This window comes from Schistocerca americana, chromosome X, assembly GCF_021461395.2.
Source record: "Schistocerca americana isolate TAMUIC-IGC-003095 chromosome X, iqSchAmer2.1, whole genome shotgun sequence".
NCBI lineage: Eukaryota > Metazoa > Arthropoda > Insecta > Orthoptera > Acrididae > Schistocerca > Schistocerca americana.
Genome location: NC_060130.1, coordinates 184559082 through 184582650, shown reverse-complemented (window position 1 = coordinate 184582650; position 23569 = coordinate 184559082). Strand labels below are relative to the sequence as shown.

At 40.3% G+C, this 23569-nt stretch overlaps 1 protein-coding gene across 1 annotated transcript in view; it reads left to right on the top strand.

The window, feature by feature from the left end:
- The first annotated feature begins 21985 nt into the window (after positions 1-21985).
- The window catches only part of LOC124555475 (DNA polymerase epsilon subunit 4), a 66194-nt gene continuing 64610 nt past the window's right edge, over positions 21986-23569 (top strand). Inside the window, exon 1 of the mRNA XM_047129400.1 lies at positions 21986-22277. Within this exon, the coding sequence (XP_046985356.1) occupies positions 22161-22277 (117 nt within the window). The 5' untranslated portion in view covers positions 21986-22160. The remainder of the gene's footprint in view (positions 22278-23569) is intronic.

Sequence of the window (23569 nt, the reverse complement as noted above, 5' to 3'; positions counted from 1 at the left end):
TCGTTAGTTAATACATTTTAATTATTTACCTACATTCACAATGTAAAATTTTTTTAAAAAATATTTTTCTCATTAATTTAATTTATTAAAATGGACTACACTGGACCACTATTGAGACAGTCAAGTGAATGTATGATAAAAATAGTATTGAGGAAATTAATAAATATAAATACCAAACAGGTGGACATAGATATGTATGTAAAGAATGCTGCAAAAAACATCAGAAAATTAAAGTTACTTGTGAATGTGGTTGAACTGGAAATAGGTATTCCCTCAAAAAACCTTTACAAACAACAAATCATAATAATCTTATGGCTGCTAAAGCAGAAAGTAAATAATTTTATATTTGTAATTTCTTATATATTATATATGATATATATTTATTACATTCATCTATGGGAAATGTATGTTAAATAAGTGATTTTTTTATTATAGTTATTATTATATATTATATTCTATTTATTTATTATTAATTATTAGGTAAATGGATAGTAGGATGATTTGGTAGGTTCTGGATATCTAGTACAATTTTGTGAAAAATAACAAAATATTGGGTGTGTGCAAGCAATTTTTTATTTTTTATAAAATTGGGCTAGTGTGCCAGAACCTACAAAATCATCCTATTTCAGGTCTAGCATTTCCATATTTATTGTATGAGCTTCTTAGTTTGCCTGGAGGTTTACAGTCACAGTTTTTTGTTTCGGTTTAACAAAGTTTGAGACTGATTTTCTGATAGTCATTTTCGTCAGGTTGGTACCAATTTCTAGATTAGCGGTCTGCAACTGGCGGACCGCGGTCCAGGTCTGTAGATAACAATTCGTTTGAGCGCCACTCCTATATTTTTTCTAATAGTTACAATTAAGTGCTGAATATTTAGAATTCTGTATGGCTAGCGAATTAAATGCATAGTTGCATGGGGCAGGGGCAGAGGCAGAAGAGAACAAGCTGGCCGGCCAGTGCAGCACATTGTGTTGACCTACATACAAGCCCTGAACATACGAATGCAACACAAGAATTTTATATGACGAACAAGGAAATTTAATAAATTGATTTTGGCAACGTCCGAAATTTCTATTAAATCGGAGAAGACATACTCATTTAAACGCCATTTTTTGTGCTCATGGCTCAAATGATGGCTTAAAGTTACAATATGAAACTTCGGACGAGTTCACTCGGCAGCGGCGATCCTTTACTATGAAGCGCCTCCTTTGCAGTGAGGCTCCTTTGGCGTGGGGCAGCATACACTCTGAGACAGTAGTACCTCCTTTACAGTGCGCTGGCACGTGCTGTGTCCCAGGTGACAGTATTTTTTTTTGTTGTTGTAAAGAACTGATCTAAACAAAGTATGCAAATTTTATCGCCACTTCCTCAGTAGTTGTTTCGATCTCGTATGGAGCGTTTCATTATTATCGAGGCTAATAAAGTTTCTTTTGCATCGATATGGATCCTAAAAAACATAATGTTGATAGTGAAAATAGGAAGTTTTTGACTGAGTGGATTGAACAGTATTGTTTTACACTGCCTGATAGCTCTGGAGCTGTTCTAATTTGCCTCATATGCAACAGAATTGTCGCTCTTGTTGAAAGTGGCAATGTAAACTGACACTACAAAGCAAGTCATATGCAGTCTCATAAAAATTTTCCTCTAGGTAGTGAAGCTCATCAAGAAAAACTCCAGGTGTATCTAGTGTCTTACAAAAAACGCACAGCCTTCCTAGTTCACTCTATGAGCGAGCAACAAAAATGTGCAAGAAGAATGATGCATGTGTGCTGGATGCTTAACAAACACCACAATCCATTTTCAGATTCTGACACAGTAGAAAAATGTATGGTACAAAGTAGCAGTGGCACTTTTTAAAGAGAAGAACTATATTGTTGCAGCAATTATGGTATTCCATTGTCGGCAAAAAGTAATTCAAAGAGAAGCGATATTTTGGTTGCTGACAATAAAAGTAGTTTACTTGAACTTCTGCAGAATACGCCTTGTTACACCATAGCACTAACTGAGCCATGCGACGTTGTTGATGAAGTACAAATGTACATTTTCGTGCGAATTTTGGATATTGAGAGTAACGAATGTAGGGAAGAATCGCAAACAATATTGCCATTGAAAGATGAGACTCACAGAGAAGATTTATTCAATACTTTTGATGATCAAACATTAGTTATGATAAGACTGACGGAGCCGCAGCAGTGACCGTCAAAGAGAAGAACTAGCAAAGAGAACCCAAAATAAAAATGCTGCACTACTATCACATCACTGCATAGTTCACCAGACAGTCCTTTGTGGGAATCTTCGTGTGATTCTGAGAGAAGTAACAGACAGGCTGTCAAAGTGGTTACTTTTTAGAGATCTCGTTCTGCTCTTCAGAACAGACAGTTCAAAGAGGTTCTTTCTGAGAGTGATTCAGCGCATTCTGACTAACTGCAGTACAACAATGTTTGTTGGCAAATAAAAGAAGAAGTAACATCCTTCTAAGAGAACTTGGATTCACAAGAAGCAAAAACCATTTGAAGTTCCTAGCAAACGAGCGTAGTGTGCTAGCTGTGGCTTTCTTGAAAGACATTCTGAAACATTTAAATGTGCTCACTATTGAGCTACAAGGAAATGGAAAATTAATATGTGATAAAAAAAAAGTGTGTCTTTGGTCAGTACAAGATGGATATATTTTAAGAATACATAGCAAATCAAGAATTGTTTCTTATAATTATATTTCCCCTGAGACGTTTAAGTCTCTTCTTTATCTGCGATAATGATGTTCAAGTCCCAGCCACAGCACAAATTTTAATCCATTTATTCTGCTTCAATCATTATTGCAGCGAAGAAAGGTTTCACTTTCCAACAATTTTTAATGTTAAAATAATTCTGAAAGAGACATTTCAGTATTCTCAAGTTTAATGTCAGATGTTAAGATGGAATTTGCAGCAAGATCCCAAGACTTTTCAGAGATGGCGATTCTTAAAATTAAAGTTTCTTCAATGGCGGTTTGAACAGATGTGACTGCAAAGTTGTTCTGCATTCCAATGACTTCGCTTTAAATGAAGATAATAGACCTGCAGAAAAATATTTCCTTGCAAACGTATAAAAACGCAACCGCTGAAAAATTTTAGAGTAAACATGTCCCCAAAAGATATGAAAATAGCAACAAAAAAATTAGCTGTGTACCAAGATATTATGTTTGGTCTACATATATTTGTGAAATCGCTCATGATAAACGGCCGCCCATCTTGAAGACACTATTCGTGTAAACTGCTCCCCATATGAACTGTAGGAAGCGACCACTTCTGACACCAAATCTGTAGGTGCCCCGGTGGTCCAGGTCGCCTACGGTGGACTGGATGGCCAAGCGGTGACCTCTCCAGTTGTCAGGATGCTAGGAAATGGCTTCCCCGAGTCCTAGCTGACTCGTAGCGATGACACCAGATCCGGGCCGCGCAGTCTTGCTAGCGCAGCGCTGCGTGCTGTGACGTAGCGGTGGAATGGCCTTACTTCGGCCACGCGTGTCTGGCGGCGCCCGGCTGGCCGTCGGCTGCGGACAGCAAGTGGCTCCAGGTTGGAGTCCCGGCACTGTCGGCACGAGAGGCGTTCTCGTAGTGCGGAGTGTACTCTATCCCACCCCGTCTTCTTCCCTGCTCCTCCTGGTGGCTCGTCCGCGGTGGACGGGCGGAACGGGCTGCAGTCCCTCAGCGTCGTCAGCTCAGCCGATTGTGACGGCGGATGCATAGGGCCTAGGCCCCGCACTATCTCGTCGACGGCTCACTGATGTGGTCAGCATTGGCGACGAGCGAGTCTGCCGCGATGCCTGCTAATCCTGGGTTGATGATTGACAGCGGCAGCAGGGAGGACCAGAGCTGGTACTGTCCCCTCACATCTGCTGCTGGATGGACCGCCCTTACTGCAGCATCTCCTTAATAAAGATTAACATGTCGATCACCGAGCTGAGCGCTATGCAGCGACCCAGTACACATCTAACTGCAAGTCTAACTGAGAGTGCGAGTGCGAGTTGCTATCAAAGCTGGCGTATTTAAAGAAAGCACGCGCGACGTCCTGACGTCATGCTCGTTTGTAATGACCGCATTCGTTCCACTTATACTGCTGATTCATCTGTCGTACTCGCCCCTTATGTGTTCTTGCGACAGAGTTACGTGTTGTTGCGGCAGACTTACGCTAAGTTGTGAAATGCAGTACAGCTGACGCTATACCTCTGTCTTGCACTCACGAAAGTAACACAAACCCGTGTGTTAAGCACTTCTCTCTCGCCTGTTGTGCATAACCAGGCCATTGCCCCTGCGTGACGACACATTCCGATATATGTGCAATTCTCTTAGCTCTTGGCGAACCTACTGGCTCTGGCTCTCGGCATAGGCAACGAAACTTTGACAATATTCCACGTTTCCAACTCTTTACTATTCTGCGACACTACAGAACCAAGCTTTAGGAAACAGGCTCAAGATCGCAAATGTAATTTCTCCCATTGATTTTTTAATACAAATACGTCTGTATATTGTATTTCATACTTTATGAGTGAAAATTAAAGTAAAAAACAGTAGTGCATATACGTTTTTCTGGATTTTTAAATTCAAATATGCCTATCTATTTACTGCATTTCATATTTTTTTTGAGTGAAAATAAAACCAAAAAATAATGAAGAAGATAAGTTTTTCTGGATTTATTAATACCCATAAACCTATCTATTGTATTTCATATTAGTTTGAGATTGAAAATTAAAATAAATAATTAGTAAGGAATACGAGCGTTTTCTTATGGACCTCCATAAAAATTTTCAAAACTATCCAGACCACATTTAAAATTACTTGCCGACGTCTGTTTCAGCAGAATCGAGTAACACTGCAATCCGAACCAACTCTGTAGCTGGGTAAACACCGTGTGCTCCCTATTGGATTATCAACTGGCATAGTATATTCCTTCACCCCCGCCTCCTCTCTTCACCACCACCTGTGAATTGTTAGTATTGTGGGAAAGACATTCTGTTGTATATACCTCAAATCAGCTTGTATGCGTTTAATACTTATGTAGATGCAACATCATCTAATTCGATTGTTGCAGTGTGACCTTGCATGTCTAAATGCCAACAACAATAGTGTTTACAATTTGTTCACCATATTCTATACCATTACATGAATATGGTGGTGTAAATGGTACTTTAGAATACAATCTTGTAGCTGGGAACAGAATGGATTGTGTGTTTCGATCATGCCCAAGGATCCTTAAGTGTATTAAAAACTATAAAACAGTGCTTACGATGTGCTCCATTCTATTTTGTGTCAATTGATTCCATGAAGTGGCAATTAACGAATAACTTACAGAAAAGCCGCTGTATAGTGCTTAACAACGATTCTGTTGTTTTCTACTGGTGTATAGGTAAACCATTACCTATATTCCGTCTCAAATAACTTACAGGAATTCAGATTGGTGACGTCATCTATAACCACCGATACTTCGGCAAGGGCGCACCCCGCCGTTTCCAAGGCAAAGCTGCAGTAAGTAAGCACTCTGCAAGCGAATTTCATATCTCGCTCTTCACAGGAGCTCTGTAAAGATAAAACACACACACACACACACATTGTAAACACTAGCGCCATCACAAACCGAAGACGGCCGATGTTAGAAGTTATCAATAGTGAAATTAGTCATCAATGGATGAGGTGGCTTAAACTCGGTCCCTCTGTTTTTTGACAAGTGAAAGAGCAGGATCCCATATAGCATTTAGACAAAAACCACCACCTCTATTTATAAGGTTACTTGCTAATTTAATTTCAACAGCTTCCTTAATAACACTATCCCGATACCTGCAAGTGCATGCCAGACTCTCCATACTGTTATATTCCATAGAATGACTGGTGCCAAGACTCTGATCTGCAATGGCGGATTTGCTTGGCTGTTGTAAGAGTGTGTGCCGCTTATGCACAGTATACCGATCCTCCACTGTGGTAATAGTCTGACCAAAATATGTCATGCCACAGCTGCAAGGAATACGGCACACACACACCCTACACAAACCAAGATCATCCTTTACATAACTTAAAAGGACGGTGATCTTGGATGGAGGTCGAAAAACACACTTCACATAATATTTCCGCACAATATGAGCGATCCTGTTCGAAATTTTTGAAGCAATCATTAAATGAAGCCGCAACAATTCCTTGCAAATTTCGTATTTTCTCCGGATTCACTGGACGGTGCTTCATTGTCGCAGTCTGAAGGAGTTTCATTCTGTAACTGCACAGCATTTGGAGAAGTTTGAACGTTTCCATGTCTTGGAGTCTATTACACACATCAAAAAAAGTTTATATCATCTCGGTTCCGAGTGTTCCGGAACCTGTACAGAAAATTGGAATAGAGATCAACATAAATATCATTTCCGCCCTTTTTATTGCTCATGAAAACCACACATTGAATGTTGTACCAACATACAGCGAGATCTTCAGAGGTGGTGGACTAGATTGCTGTACATACCAGTACCTCTAATACCCAGTACAGCGTCCTCTTGCATTGATGCATGCCTGTATTCGTCGTGACATGCTATCCACAAGTTCATCAAGCCACTGTCGGTCCAGATTGTCCAACGCCTCAACAGCAATTCGCCGTAGACCCCTCAGAGTGGTTGGTGGGTCACATCGTCCATAAACAGCCCTTTTCAATCTATCCCAGGTATGTTCGATAGGGTTCATGTCTGCAGAATATGCTGGCCACTCTAGTCGAGCGATGTCGTTATCCTGAAGGAAGTCATTCACAAGATGTGCAGATGGGGGAGCGTCGAATGCCTCGCCAATATGCTGCCTATATGGTTGCACTATAGGTCAGAGGATGGCATTAATGTATTGTACAGCCGTTATGGCGCTTTCCATGACCACCAGCGGCGTACGTCGGCTCCACATAATGCCACCCCAAAACAGCACGGAGTCTCCACCTTGATGCACTCGCTGGACAGTGTGTCTAAGGCGTTCAGCCTGACTGTTTTGCCTGCAAACACGTCTCCTACGATTGTCCGGTCGAAGGCGTATGCGACACTCATCACTGAAGAGAACGTGATGCCAATCCTGAGTGGTCCATTTGGCATATTGTTGGGTCCATCAGTACCGCGCTGCATGGTCTCATGGTTGCAAAGATTGACCTCACCATGGACGTTGGGAGTGAAGTTGCGCATCAGGCAGCCTACTGTGCACAGTTTGAGTTGTAACACCACGTCCTGCTGCTGCACGAAAAGCATCATTCAACATGGTGGCGTTGCTGTCAGGATTCCTCCGAGCCATAATCCTTAGGTAGCGGTCATCCACTGCAGTAGTACCCCTTGGGCAGCCTGAGGGAGGCTTGTCATTGACAGTGGACACTTTCCTTGTCCCTTGTAGAGAGCCCTTCCTGGCAGAAAGTATTAATGCGGACGCGTTCGAACCGCGGTATTGACTGTCTAGGCATGGTTGAACTACAGACGACACGAGCCATGTATCTCCTTCCCGGTAGGATGGCTGGAACTGATCGGCTGTCGGACCCCCTCTGTGTAATAGGCGCTGTTCATGCATGGTTGTATACGTGTTTGGGCTGGCTTAGTGACATCTCTGAACAGTGAAAGGGCTATGTCTGTGATACAATATCCACAATCAACGCCTATCTTCAGGAGTTCTGGGAACCGGGGTGATGCAAAACTTTTTTTATGCTTGTACTATTTCTCGACATTCTGTGATAAATTCCACGGAGATAGCTTTTGATGGCGCAGCTTTATCTGTGCAAGAGAAAGTTTTAAACTTGGCACCAGCTCCTAAGCGTTAGCCAGTTGTTGATTTTCTTAGTTCTGTTGAACAGGCTGGTTTTTAACTGCCTCCTGATTTTGTAGAGGAGGCAAGGAGGGAGGTATGTCGTGTACTGACTGGGGCATGTCCACCCAAGAGAAGTATCGCAGCGGCTGAGAGGGTTTGTTTTACGTTCACTTACAGTTTATCTGAATATTGTCATTTTACCTACAGACAAGGACAACGCTGCCATTGTTTTTGACAAGCAGGATAACGTTCAGACGATGCAGTGTTTACTGTCTACTTCAGCGTATAGCATGATCGGTTCTGACCCACAAAAAGTGTTAATAGAAAGACTAACAACCTTCTGAAGAAAAGTTCCTTATCACAGGAGACCGTCAAGAGTCTCAATTCTTATTGTGCTGTTCCCCCTAGGTTATATGGCCTCCTTAAGGCCCACAGGGAAGGGGCTCCTCTTCGTCCGATTGTAACATTGGTGCACCAACACATCGTGCAGCAGAACATCTGACTACCGTGTTGATCCCTATAGTAGGTCGGTGTGAGCATCACATTAAAAACGGCGGGTTTCTTACGTCGATTAGAGGGAATACGTTTGAATGATTCTGAAATTCTAGTAACTTTTGATGTGATGTCTCTTTTCACTCGTGTTTCTCTGTTTGATTCATTACAGTTGATTGAGATTTGGTTTGGTGCTGAATTAACCAATCTATTTCGACATGTGTCAACTTGCACATACTTTTTGTTTGATGACCAGTACTGCGAGCACACAGCTCGAGTTTTGATGGGAAGCCTGTTGTCACATATTATTGCCAGTTTGTTTAGGAAAGATTTCGAGGAATGTGCCTTGCAGTCGGGGACTTTAAAACTAACGAGTTTTTTTCAGATATGTAGATGATACTTTTGCTCTCATGGCCTCATGGCAGTGAGAATCTGAACGACTTTTTAGAACGTTTGAGTTCAGTCCACTTGAATATTCGTTTCACAGTGGAAATGGAGAAGAATGGCCGTCTTTCCTCCCACAATGCGTTGGTCAGATGGAAGGTGGATGGTACGTTCGGACATGCTGTTTATAGGAAGCCAATTCACACTGACTCGTATCTGCAGGCTGACAGTTGTCACCATCCAACTCAACGTGAAGGAGTATTTCATACCTTCGTCCACAGGGTGCTTGTCATCTCAGACGCTGAGAGTTTTTCAGCTGAATTAGCCCACCTCGAAGTCACCTTTGAAAGACAGATGAGACATGTTTTGGGATATTAACCAACTGCGCACTGAGTGTATGTTGATAATACCGAGGTGGCAGCAAAGTCTATGGCCTTTTTGGCTTATGCGTTTTGTACAGAACTGGTCTTATTTTACGGAAACATGTTGTGAAGTGTGTTTTTCAACTACTATCTAAGATCAGGGTCCTTTTAAGTTCCGTAGAAAATGATCTTGGTTTGCATAAGGCTGGTGCCTATCACTTTCATTGCAGTTGTCTCATGTCATATATTGCTCAGACTATCAGCACTGGAGAGGACCACTGTACTGAGCATAAGCGGCACACATGCTTACAACAGCCATGCACATCCTCCACTGCAGAACATTGCCTTGGCAGCGGTCATCCTGTGGGACAACGCGAAGATTCTGGCATGCACTTCCAGTTATTGCGATAGTGTTATTAAGGAAGCTGTTGAAATTTAATTAGCAGTTAATCTTATAAACAGAGATGGTGGTTTTTATTTAAATTCTGCATGGAATATTGCTCTCACTTGTCAAAAAACACAGGGACAGAGTTTATGCCAGCTCACTCGTTGATTATTAATTTCGCTATTGATAACTTCTGACGTCGACCATTTTTGGTTTTTGGTTTATGGTGGAGCTAATGTTTAGTATGTGTGTGTGTGTGTGTGTGTGTGTGTGTGTGTGTGTGTGTGTTTGCCGGCCGGTGTGGCCGAGCGGTTCTAGGCACTTCAGTCTGCAACCGCGCGAGCGCTACGGTCACAGGTTCGAATCCTGCCTTGGGCATGGATGTGTGTGATGTCCTTAGGTTAGTTGGGTTTAAGTAGTTCTAAGTTCTAGGGGACTGATGACCTCAGATGTAAAACTGAAGTGATATCAGGTGCTCCCCAGGGAAGCATCCTGGGACCTCTGCTGTTCCTGATCTACGTATATAAATGACCTGGGTGACAATCTGAGCAGTTCTCTTAGGTTGTTCGCAGATGATGCTGTAATTTACCGTCTAGAAAGGTCACCCGAAGACCAGTCACAGTTGCAAAGCGATTTAGAAAAGATTGCTGTATGGTGTGGCAGGTGGTAGTTGATGCTAAATAACGAAAAGTGTGAGGTGATCCACATGAGTTCCGAAAGAAATCCGTTGGAATTCGATTACTCGATAAATAGTACAATTCTCAAGGCTGTCAATTCAACTAAGTACCTGGGTGTTAAAATTACTAACAACTTCAGTTGGAAAGACCACATAGATAATATTGTGGGGAAGGCGAGCCAAAGCTTGCATTTCATTGGCGGGACACTTAGAAGATGCAACAAGTCCACTAAAGAGACAGCTTACACTACACTCGTTCATCCTCTGTTAGAATATTGCTGCTCGGTGTGGGATCCTTACCAGGTGGGATTGACGGAGGACATCGAAAGGGTGCAAAAAAAGGGCACCTCGTTTTGTATTACCACGTAATAGGGGAGAGAGTGTGGCAGATATGATACGCGAGTTGGGATGGAAGTTATTAAAGCAAAGACGTTTTTCGTCGCGGCGAGATCTATTTACGAAATTTCAGTCACCAACTTTCTCTTCCGAATGCGAAAATATTTTGTTGATTCCAACCTACATAGGTAGGAATGATCATCAAAATAAAATAAGAGAAGTCAGAGCTCGAACAGAAAGGTTTAGGTGTTCGTTTTCCCCGCGCGCTGTTCGGGAGTGGAATGGTAGAGGGATAGTATAATTGTGGTTCGATGAACCCTCTGCCAAGCACTTAAATGTGAATTGCAGAGTAATCATGTAGATGTAGATGTAAGTCCCATAGTGCTCAGAGCCATTTGAACCATTTTTGTGTGTGTGTGTGTGTTTGGTGAAAACTGTGGTATTAAATTCGCTTCAGATAACTCTCTCAAATGCTGTCAATACCCTTTCTTTGAATTCAAGCCACATCTGATCTACTCTTATTAGTTCGTTTTGAAGTAGTTGAGATTGTATCTTGGGAAGGTCTCAAGGAAATTTTTATCTGTTTTTTTAATAGATAATTTTTTGAGTTTATTTTTGACGAACTTGGATGTTATTGTATTCATTCCCACTATTTACGATATTGTGGTCACGTGTCTGTGTATCAGTCACGATACTCTCTATTTGCATAGGATTATTTATTTCCAAGGAGTGAAGTATGTTTTTGCATCCGTTTACACTTCGAGTGGGCTCTTGAATTAATTGTTAAAATTAGTTTTAGCAGAATGCATTTATTATTATTTTGAACGACGTTTTGTGCTTACCGCCGACTTTATATATGAGTTCCACCAACATACCGATAGATACTGCCTATAGGAAAATTAAAGAGACCTTTGGAGAAAAGAGAGCCACTTGTATGAATACCAAGAGCTCAGATGGAAACCCAGTTCTAAGCAAAGAAGGGAAAGCAGAAAGGTGGAAGGAGTATATAGAGGGTCTACTCAAGGGTTACGTACTTAAGGACAATATTATGGAAATGGAAGAGGAGGTAGATGAAGATGAAATGGGAGATATGATACTGCATAAAGAGTTTGACAGAGCACTGAAAGACCTGAGTCAAAACAAGGCCCCCGGAGTAGACAACATTCCATTAGAACTACTGACAGCCTTGGGAGAGCCAGCCCTGACAAAACTATACTATCTGGTGAGCAAGATGTATGAGACATGCGAAATACCCTCAGACTTCAAGAAGAATATAATAATTCCAATCCCAAAGAAAGCAGGTTTTGACAGATGTGAAAATTACCGAACTATCAGTTTAATAAGTCACAGCTGCAAAATACTAACGCAAATTCTTTACAGGCGAATGGAAAAACTGATAGGAGCCGACCTCGGGGGAGATCAGTTTGGATTCTGTAGAAATGTTGGAACACGTGAGGCAATACTGACCCTACAACTTATCTTAGAAGAAGGATTAAAGAAAGGCAAACCCATGTTTCTAGCATTTGTAGACTTGGAGAAAGCTTTTGCCAATGTTGACAGGAATACTCTCTTTCAAATTCTGAAGGTGGCAGGGGTGAAATACAGGGAGCGAAAGGCTATTTACAATTTGTACAGAAAGCAGATGGCAGTTATAAGAGTCGAGCGGTATGAAAGGGAAGCAGTGGTTGGGAAGGGAGTGAGACAGGGTTGTAGCCTATCCCCGATGTTATTCAATCTGCATATTGAGCAAGTAATAAAGGAAACAAAAGAAAAGTTCGGAGTAGGTATTAAAATCCATGGAGAAGAAATAAAACTTTGAGGTTCGCCGATAACATTGTAATTCTGTCAGAGACAGCAAAGGACTTGGAAGAGCAGTTGAACGGAATGGACAGTGTCTTGAAAGGAGGATAGAAGATGAACATCAACAAAAGCAAAACGAGGATAATGGAATGTAGTCGAATTAAGTCAGGTGATGCTGAGGGTTTTAGATTAGGAAATGAGACACTTAAAGTAGTAAAGGAGTTTTGCTATTTGGGGAGCAAGATAACTGATGATGGTCGAAGTAGAGAGGATATAAAATGTAGACTGGCAATGGCAAGGAAATCGTTTCTGAAGAAGAAAAATTTGTTAACACCGAGTATAGATTTAGATGTCAGGAAGTCGTTTCTGAAAGTATTTGTATGGAGCGTAGCCATGTATGGAAGTGAAACGTGGACAATAAATAGTTTAGACAAGAAGAGAATAGAAGCTTTCGAAATGTGGTGCTACAGAAGAATGCTGAAGATTAGATGGGTAGATCACGTAACTAATGAGGAGGTATTGAATAGAATTGGGGAGAAGAGGAGTTTGTGGCACAACTTGACAAGAAGAAGGGGCAGGTTGGTAGTACATGTTCTGAGGCATCAAGGGATCACAAATTTAGCATTGGAGGGCAGCGTGGAGGGTAAAAAACGTAGAGGGAGACCAAGAGATGAATACACTAAGCAGATTCAGAAGGATGTAGGTTGCAGTAAGTACTGGGAGATGAAGAAACTTGCACAGGATAGAGTAGCATGGAGAGCTGCATCAAACCAGTCTCAGGACTGAAGACAATAACAGCAACAACAACATACTGAGGGTAGGTTGGGTGGATCTGAATGGTTCAAATGGCTCTGAGCACTATGGGACTTAACATCTGCGGCCATTAGTCCCCTAGAACTTAGAACTACTTAAACCTAACTAACCTAAGGACATCACACACATCTATTCCCGAGGCAGGCTCGAACCTGCGACGGTAGAGGTCGCGCGGCTCCAGACTGAAGCGCCTAGAACCGCTCGGCCACAGCGGCCGGCGTGAATTTGAAATGAGACTCAAGTTTTCTTCAAACCTTTCAGCAGCTATATCACATGTGTTGGTGGGTCGATAAAAGGAGCCAGTCATTAAGTTACTCGCGTTTTCAAGTATAACTACAATGGCCTTCGTGAAAGAAAGGCTGCGACTGCTTGTAGTGACGTCCAGCTGGAGTGCTACCCACAGGCAGAGATGCGACAGTTGCAGCAGTTCACGATGCGATTTTCAGTACAAAATATTGCTGCGAACGTATAAACTGTCAAACATTGTGTATTTCCTATAGACTAAATTACCATGGAGATAAAGTGAGAAGGGGGAATTCAAACTATAAATACTTTTCTCCAGTATTACTTTTAGTACAACTTACGTTTCAGGTAATTATTTTCTTTATTTTCGAGAATTTTTGAAATGTGATGCCTTGGAACATGATCTAAAGTGAAAAAAATCTCTTTTATATCACGTGGTTCAGTTAAACAAACAGGCAGGAGGGGAAACCAGCAAGAAAGATGCACACTACTGTACACAAATCTGCACTTATTTTTGCAAATGTATATAACTTCCGTCTACTGTTCTTTGCGAGACAGTTATTTCTTATTTTCTAATAATTATTTGTGCAAATAGTTCTCAAAATAAGACGTTTTCTAACTGGTGTGTTTCGCACCTTTATCACACGTACATGTCTTAATACAGTCGTCTGTTCCAGAAGGTGTTTAAACACTTCTCTAGGATTTACCCAAATGTTTTACATTTATCGCACTCATTAACCAATTTTAATGAAGAATGTGACAACTGGTATGTAGAATAGCATGTTGAAGTCATTCTCAGAGGTATTTGTACCTTCACAAACGTGCTCTAAATGCCTAATAGGCATTTCTACAGAATTTAGTGTTAAGGTCTGTTCCACAAAAGTTGACAACCAACACATACCTCATTTGTAATACACTCATTACTTTAAATTTCTTTTCAGAAAAGATCTGCGAAGCTGACAGTTGGTAGCATGCACCACACATTTTTTTGTAGGGACCAAACCTACTCTCTAGAGCAAGGGCAGCCAAGATTTCAGCTTAGAGCAACGGCGGCTAAGATTTCAATTTGCAGACCATGCCTGGGCACCAGTACCAAAGCGCTCAGCCTCACTTCCCATGTCCCTCACCGCCACGCCACGCTGTCTGAGGGTGGAGAGGGGGGAAGAGAAAAAAAACGGCGAACGCGACGCATTTAAAAGGCAGTGCAGTCACACTTCTAGAGTTTCAATCACTTCCATCTACTGTGGCTTATATCAGTTTGTTATCAGCGTTTTTTTTAAATCTTGAATGCACCCAACTGTCCTTGCACAAACGTTAAATGCTTACTGCAGGCATGAAGCCCACAACCGCAGCCTATGCAATTACGACTCGCCCATATCCTAGAGGATTTCACGTAGTACTTGTGTTGACTAGGGACTGGCTACATGACGTATCAGTCATCGCCAGTTCCAATCCCCCTTTAGGTGCATTTACATCTGTGCACCATGTGGCTAGTCACCCCCACACAGAAATATAGGTTTCCAGCGTAAAAATAGGTGTGAGTGGAATCAGTCACATGCGCATTTTGAGGAAAAGGTGTGCACTGAAAACGATTTTGAGGCAGCTGTAATCGAAAATCTGGAAGCAAATATAATCATAACATGTATCTATCGTTCTCCAACAGGCAATGTATGTGTCTTCCTAAAAAACCTTGAAATACTCCTAAACAAACTTCACCAAAACAAAAAGGTACTAGTTTTATGTGATGATTTCAATGTTTATTTCCAGTTTACAGGGCTTTTTAAAGGATCCTTACTGAATCTCACTAACTCATTCAGTCTGAATTCCACAGTAACATTCACCACAAGGTGCAAAAACAACATCCAAACCACACTTGACCAGATATTTATAAACTGTCCCTACCACAGAGTCGAACCTCTGGACACAGGCTATAGTGATCACTGTGGCCGAGTGCTATACCTTACAAATGTTCTCCCCTTAGACTGCAACAACAAATACACAAGTAAAGTAAGAAACTACAGCAACGAAAACATGAAAATCTTCAGTGATTCCTTAGCTGCAGAAACATGGAACAAAGTATATGAAGCACATGATACAGACAACAAAATGGAATCGTTTCTAAACACATTTCTATATCGCTTCAATATTGCCTTTCCTCTTAAACTCAAACGCACCACATCAAAAGAACCCAATAAGAAGCCATAGACAACAACTGGTATAAAGATTTCCTGCAGAAGGAAGAGAGATCTGTTGAAGTATCTACAAAATAGCAACACCATCCCCACCCCATCTGAAGAAAGATACATCAAGCAATGTGTCAAAATCCTTAAAAAAAGTCATAGTACTGGCAAAGCAAACAGCAAATGACAACTATGTGGCAATATCCACAAACAAAACCAAGGCAGTGTGGAACATTCTAAGGAAAGAAACAAATCAACAGCCACGTAAACATGAAAACACTATCCTGATCCACAACAACACCAGAGTTACTAATCCACAAGAAGTTGCAAATATCTTCAACAATTACTATGAAAATATTGTTAAAAATCTGTTACCAAACTTCAACAAACCCACACCTAACCGACAAAACAAAATCTATATTCTTCTGGGAAACTACTCCTGAAGAAATTGTACTAAGTGCAAAGTACTTCAAGAATAAATTCTCATCTGGAATCGGTGACATCCCAGCTTTTATCATAAAAAACTGCATAAACAAATAGCTCTCCCACTTTCAAATGTGTACAACTCATCGTTGATGGCAGGTACATTTCCAAAATGCATGAAAGTGGCTAAAGTCATCCCAGTCTTTAAGAAATGTGAAAAACTCAACGCTGAAAATTACAGACCCATATCGCTGTTACCTGTGTTTGGTAAACTTTTGGAAAGACTAGTTCACAAAAAACTAATAAATTTTCTTGATAAGAACCAGATACTATGTGATGTCCAGCAAGGTTTCAGAGAAAACAAACCCAAGACAAGTGCCATATGTGAGTATTTACACTCCACCCTAGATGCTCTAGACAAAAAACAAGAAGCAGTTGGGATCTTCCTAGATCTGTCCAAGGCATTTGATGTCATAGACTACAAGATTCTTTTCAATAAACTGGAGTCATATGGCATCAGAGGCACTCCACTAAACTGGTTCAGCTCATACCAGACAAATGGGAAATAAAAAGTGTCAATAAAACATAACAACCAAGGGCATATCGAAACATACCACTCTGACTATTGCAGTATTACACAAGGTGTCACACTGGACTCGCATTCGGGAGGACGATGGTTCAATCCCGTCTCCGGCCATCCTGATTTAGGTTTTCCGTGATTTCCCTAAATCGTTTCAGGCAAATGCCGGGATGGTTCCTTTGAAAGGGCACGGCCGATTCCCTTCCCAATCCTTCCCTAACCCGACCTTGCGCTATGTCTCTAATGACCTCGTTGTCGATGGGACGTTAAACACTTACCACCACCACCACCACAAGGTGTGTCCCAAGGCTCAATACTTGGACCAGTGCTCTTCCTTGTGTTCATAAATGACCTACCGTCAAACATCAATGCCAGCACCAGTACACTCTTTGCAGATTATACCAGTATCCTCATTACAAATGAACATGAACTCCAAGAGGCCATAAATGGAAATACAGACGAACTTAGTGATTGCTTTGAGAAAAACAAGCTCATAGTTAACACAAAGAAAACCACTTACCTTAACTTCCACCTAAGATCAAATAAGATTATGCGTGATATGAAATTACACGGTTCCCAAATATCCTCAAATACAGAAACAAGATTTCTAGACCTGTGGATTCAGGATAATCTAAAATGGAAAACACAAATTAATAAAACTAATAGTAAGCTAAACCAAGTGTGCTATGCCCTACGAATACTCGCATACTGCACAAGCTCAGAAACTGTTCACACAGCCTACTATGAACAATTCCACAGTGTAATGCAGTATGGTATTATATTCTGGGGAGACTCTACACATAGCCCAAACATCCTCCTCACCCAAAAGAGAGCCATAAGAATAATGAACAAGGCAAAGCCGACAGATAGCTGCAGACCTCTCTACCAGAAGTTGCTCATCCTACCCCTTGGCAGCCTGTATATACTAGAACTATGCAAATTTGTAAAAAGTAATACTACAAAATTTAATAAAAATGTAAATGTCCATGACTACGGTACTAGACAGAAAATGGAACTCCGTGTTAAAGAAATGCGCACCTCTGCCTTTAAAAACTCTCACTTCAACAAAGGCATTAAAATAGATAATAGCCCGCCATCAGAAATAATAAACAGTAAGTCCCTGACTGTATTTAATAAAAAATTAAAGTCATTCCTACTTGATCATTGTTTCTACAGTGCAAGTGAATTTCTGCTCCACATGGGTGGAAAGAAACATGAAACAAATTGCAGCAAGGAATTTTGTAAAGAGTAAAACATTGATGCAAGTATGTGCAAAAAACTTGCATCTATATCATCTGCTACTAAGCAGATTAAGTGCAGAAAGAATATCCAACCAGGTACTGTTGTATATATGTGCCAGAGGAATATAGCACTAAAATACAAATGTGTAACTGAGTATGTCATGTGTGTGTCCATAAATTTGTGTGTCCATAACTTCTCAGAAAATATGTATGTAAGCTCATGTTTGTGTAAACTTTTGGCACATTACTTCATGCCAGCAAATTATCACAATGTCCAACATCAAATGTATGTTTGTGCATCACCATGTGCATGTCATGTACAGTATTGATTCAGCTGACAATAAATAAATAAATAAATAAATAGTTGTGTGTGAGGCAAGCACAGGCGAACAGCAGTTTGGTGCAAGGCGCACAGGTGTAAAAGCACCTTTAGGCTAGACTTCTACTCACATTAACTCACAGGAGTAATCTACTTCAATTTCACTACATCATAAAGTATTCCTAACAGCAACAGTCTTTCACTACTGTAACCCATAGGTGCCAAAAACTGCGTAAGCGGCCTAGACACTTCGACACATTGTGATGGGAAGACTGTGACAGCGTACATGAGATTAGAAACTTCAATAATTCACATACAATTTCGAATTTCGCGTGGAATAAATCAAACAACTCCTTGGCCTAAAGGCGAATGTAACTGTTCACAGCCGGCCTTCAGAAGATGCTACGAGCTGCAGACCCAACGCCAACCTAGCACAGCTGATTGGCTCATCCGATCGGCATCAGTGTTGCGAATTTGGGGAAAAGTCGCTAGATATGGGGTGTTTGACAAGCACAACAGTCACAAAAATTCGTGTTTGGGATTGGCGACATTTTGGGGTCTGCTTGAATATATTATGGAAAATTTGAAGACTTTTCACTATCATAACTCCCAATTTATACTCTGTATTTGGTACTTCTATAATACTTTTGCAGTTATGTAGAGAGGCATATGGTGAAAATATGAACACTAAATACTTCTCTTGCAATTGTGGGCTCTTTAGCGCATGAGAAAAAAACTTGTTTTCCATTGTAAGAGGTGAGTAAGCCTTATTTCAGCTTATTCCTAACGCTAGCACTCACCCTACATTCGCTGGCCGGGGTGGTCGAGCGGTTCTAGACGCTACAGTCTGGAACCGAGCGACCGCTACGGTCGCAGGTTCGAATCCTGCTTCGGGCATGGGTGTGTGTGATGTACTTAGGTTAGTTAGGTTTAAGTAGTTCTAAGTTCTAGGGACCTGATGACCTCAGACGTTAAGTCCCATAGTACTCAGAGCCATTTCACCTTACATTCCAACAATAATCAGTAAGAGCATTGCTGAGTAAATGAACATGAGTCTTTCCTGTATTTCAGCACCCACGAAGCAAGAGCAACTTGCACTTGAACTCCCTGATTCTAGCCTGAAGAATATAACAAACAAATTACAACAATGAGTCTTGCAGAATGCTGTGTACTGTTATACAATTTGCTTGCAGTGTTGAGTTGAGTTATGTTCACTTCAAAGTTTGATTCCAAGTGTGTATGTGTGCAAAACTGTGCATTTCACTGATGTTTCATGGTGGGACCTAATCGTAAATATGAACAACATTACACAGGTCTGGGAGTTGTATCCTCCATTTAAAGGGTGGTTACATTATGTTGAAAATGACACTACAAGAGCCTATTGTACTTACAAGTGCGAAATTAATGCAAAATTAACAGACATTAAAAAGCATGTTAAAACACAGGAACACAGTCAGTTTTCGGATCCTTTCAAAAGTTCTCAACAACAGAAGCTCCCATTTAAAAACGAGACTGAAACAAATCTAGATAAATTATCAGAAGCAGGAATCAGCACATTCATTGCTGAATACAGTTTATTTCTGTCGTGTGATCAGTTCTAAGAATTATGCAAAAAATAATTTTCAGATAGCAAATGTTGGAGAGAAATCCAGTTGCACAGAAGTAATTGTAGAGAAATTGTCGTAAACATGTTAGCTCCGCACTTTTCGGATGTGTTGCATCAAGATATATGTTATATAATTGCTTGGCATTTATATACGCTATTTCAGTATTAAAGTGCAAAAATAGCATGCACATTCTTGGGATGGTGGAATTAGAATTTTGCACAGATGAAGCCATTGTCAACTCAATAAAAGCTTTGTTGGTGTGTCATAAACTCAACCCAGAAGATATGATTGGTGTAGGGGTTGACAATGTTTTCGTAAACACATGAATAAACAATGGTGTATATGAGAGGTTGAAACAAGATTTGAACTTACCACAGATGATTATGATGCATTATGTTTGTCATTCATTGCAGAAGAAACGTTGCCAAGAAATGTCGACTTTTTGGTTCGAGAAACCTACAACTGGTTTTCACATTCTTCTAATCACCAAGCAATGTACAGGGACATCTGTAGAACATTAAATGAAGGGAAGGAACCTATGAAAATTCCAGGTGTGTGTGAGACACTATGGCTTTCGATTGAGCCGGTTATTATTATCGCAATAGGAGGAAAAGAAACTCCATTTTCAGATTACCAGATCTAAAGAAAACTGCTACACAGCAGAAATGCTGTGCAACAAGTATTCCGAAATGGTGAATAAGCTATATCTGTCTTATTTAAAACCAATAGTATAGGAACCGCAAAAGACAATCTAGGCTTATGAATTTGAGAAAATAATTTCAGAAACTAAACTCAGACGTGAAACTAAAAATCTCCTTTGTAAATGGTGTATAGATTTGACAATAAAATTCGCTATAGAACTAAGAATTGGGCTTCCTAATTCTAGTCTCTTAAAGACTTAAATGGCTTTTGGTAATACTAACTCCGACGTAACTGAATCCATCATTAGACAGTAGCAGAATATCAGTTTCATAAAATGGCGCAGCCCTAGTAACATATTGGAATTTTGGGCTGACGTAGGTGGTTATAAAGATTCCACAGGCATGAATTCCTTCCAAGAGTAATTGTGTATCGCAGTTAGTGTTAAGTCTTCCCCATTCAAATGTAGAAGTGGAGAGGGTTTTCACTCAAATGAGCATTGTGAAATCAAATAGCGTATTAGGGTGACTATCGATACTCTGAATTCGATTCTTACTTTAAGAAGTGGGCTTAGGCACAGAAGTGTTGTCATTCATATGAACCACCTGGCTCCGACACTACGTTTACATGCGACACATCTTCCGAAAGACGAAAACCGAATTTTGAAAACCGTCTTTCGCTGTCGTGTCTGAAGCGAATTTGCTAGCCTGGCGCCTGAAAAAAAGCTGTTACAGTTTCTGATTTAGTCAGTACAATTAGAGGAGGTATATACAGCTTCAGTCTAATATTTCTACTTATCCTTCATTGTACAAAAATTCACTCCTTCCATATTAGTCAAAAAAATTTAGAAGCAAGACGGAACCTGACAGCCCAAGCACAGTGCAAAACCGGTTGCGTTTTCATGGGAGCTAAAACTCATTGCGGAATTGGAAAATCCGTAAATAGAAGTGGATTACCAGAATCGATTTTGTAGTGCTTACGTGATCGACCAGAAGGGGTATTGAGAAATCGGTTTACGAAATCCGGTTTTGAGAGCCCCATATAAGCGGGGTGTGTGTTAAGTTGATAGGGTCATCGCCATTAGTGTTTCATGCGTGTGCCTTCGTTTGTGTTTAGTGTTTGTTCGCCGAAACGCCGCCACTGTTCACGTGTACCATCGCCATCATCCCTGTTTTGTGCGCCGTGTCAACTGGTGTCAGTGATGTTTTCTCGTCAGGCGTGAACGGCTCCGTGTTTTTTGGTGTCTACATTGTTTTGCCCTCCATTTTGGTTGTATTCTCTGTGCCCCCTCTATTTATTACTTATTGTAAATCTCAAGGCTGAAGAGCGGCGTACTCAGCTGCTGACAGCCCGCCTTGTGTAAGGTGATACAAATCACAATAAAGAAAAAAAAAATAAGTTGATAGGTACAATGTAAAGTTACACTAGACAATCTGCTCCTGACAACAGAGCAGCTGGACCTAGTCAGTCATCTTCAAGAATGGAGGGATATGGAAGTGAGGATGAGGACTTACTGTAAATGTAAGTTTTAAAAAACGCTTTATTTTAAGTAGTATCTGATTATCGTTATCAGTTTTGTTTAAATATAATAGTAAGTTTTAAATATAATTTGTTATTTTGTATGTTTCTATATTTGTTTTAAATTTGGGGTATTTTGTTTCGAAATGCTAACTTAAATGGCTTTTGGGAACTTTCAGGATCATCTCGTTGGCAACACTGATCGGCACCAACATTTTCTGTCAGTGCTAACTACCTCGCAGTTCAGATGTTTTGGTGTTCTGGGGTTTGCGTCGTGTTTGGCGGGACTTACAGACAGTAATGTGTCGTAAGCTCGCTTGGTAGTGGGGCGTGTAGTAAGCTTTGTGGGTAGTATAATTTGAGCAAAAGTAGATAATCGTGTGAGACATGGATACCATCGAAGTACCTTTGTCTGTCAATGGTGTTGACGTTATAAACGTGATATCCTTAGAACCTAATGATACCCAGAATGACACCAACACAGAGGAAGTTGGTGAGGAGATGGTGAGTGAATTACTTAATGCTCTGCCGTATTTTCTCTGTCGATAGATAGCGACACAATAATGTAAACATTGTTGGGGTGTTACCCCTGAGGTCACAGCCTCCTTCGTTGTAGTATGTTGAAATGTTCTGTACTTATCTACTATTTAGGATTTTTATGTGGGGGCGTGGTGCTGTCTTATATTCCTTAAAAATTAAATACTGCGCCCTTATTTTTATGAGATTAACATTTCATTTATTTGCGCCTTTCGTTCAGCACAGTCGTTTACCGTTGTTATTAGTTTTTATTTTGGATGAGTTGGGTGACATGACAAAAGTGAGTGAGTGTGTATTTGTTTTTAAAATCCAATCGTTTTTAAAATAGTCAACTTTACAAAATAGTAAGATGCACACCGCGTACATGATTGATCGAAGCCATCTTTTTAGTACCCATGTAACTAAGTAATAGTATTGCAGATTCATTCATAAATATACCCCAAATGAGGTAGATAGTGTCAAGCAGCTATTATTTCTGCCTTGTCTTGGAGTTAATTTTATTATCTCCATTTAAACTGCACAAGGATCGTTTTGCAACTCCTAAAACAAGTTGGTTCAGTCACATTTGCAACAGAAACTCAGTAAGTCGACATATTTTGCATATTTCCATTTAATAATGTCATATGGAATAAATAGTGTTCTGAGGTAACTCGCCTTTAAGAAAGAAAATCTTCATTATAAGATACATATTTACGCCAGTGGCTGTAACACTTTTTTAATCTCACGATTGCAATTTCGGCCTTAGGCCATTATCAAGTGCAGCTGAAAAATACAGGTTCTTTATAAATTATTTAACAAAATCGTTGTGTGTCTTCATATTCGGGCGATTACACAGAATTAAAAATGAAAATTGCGTAAACATGTTGCTTACATCTTTGTGGCTGTAAGCCATGTCAACTTAGTGAGCTTACACATTTATGCCATTGTCATTACTATTAATTACATTAGTGACACTGTTACATATTGCGAGCACACAAATCCATATGTCATAAAACAACATAGTCTGTAGACACTCATGTTCGTTAACCCATCACTAGTCACTTATGCTCTAAACAGCAGTAAATATGATGTATTTTATAAAGTTCTACATGATTGTGAATCCCAGGTATAAAAAGTTAAAATCTTCATTGTTCAAAAACGTGCTGCAAGAAAATATATATATTGCTCATCCATGAAGTAAATAGCAAATAGTGTAGTCAAAGATGGGTTAATGAAATTTTCATGGACTTTAATAATAAATGGTTCCTAACCAGTTTTCT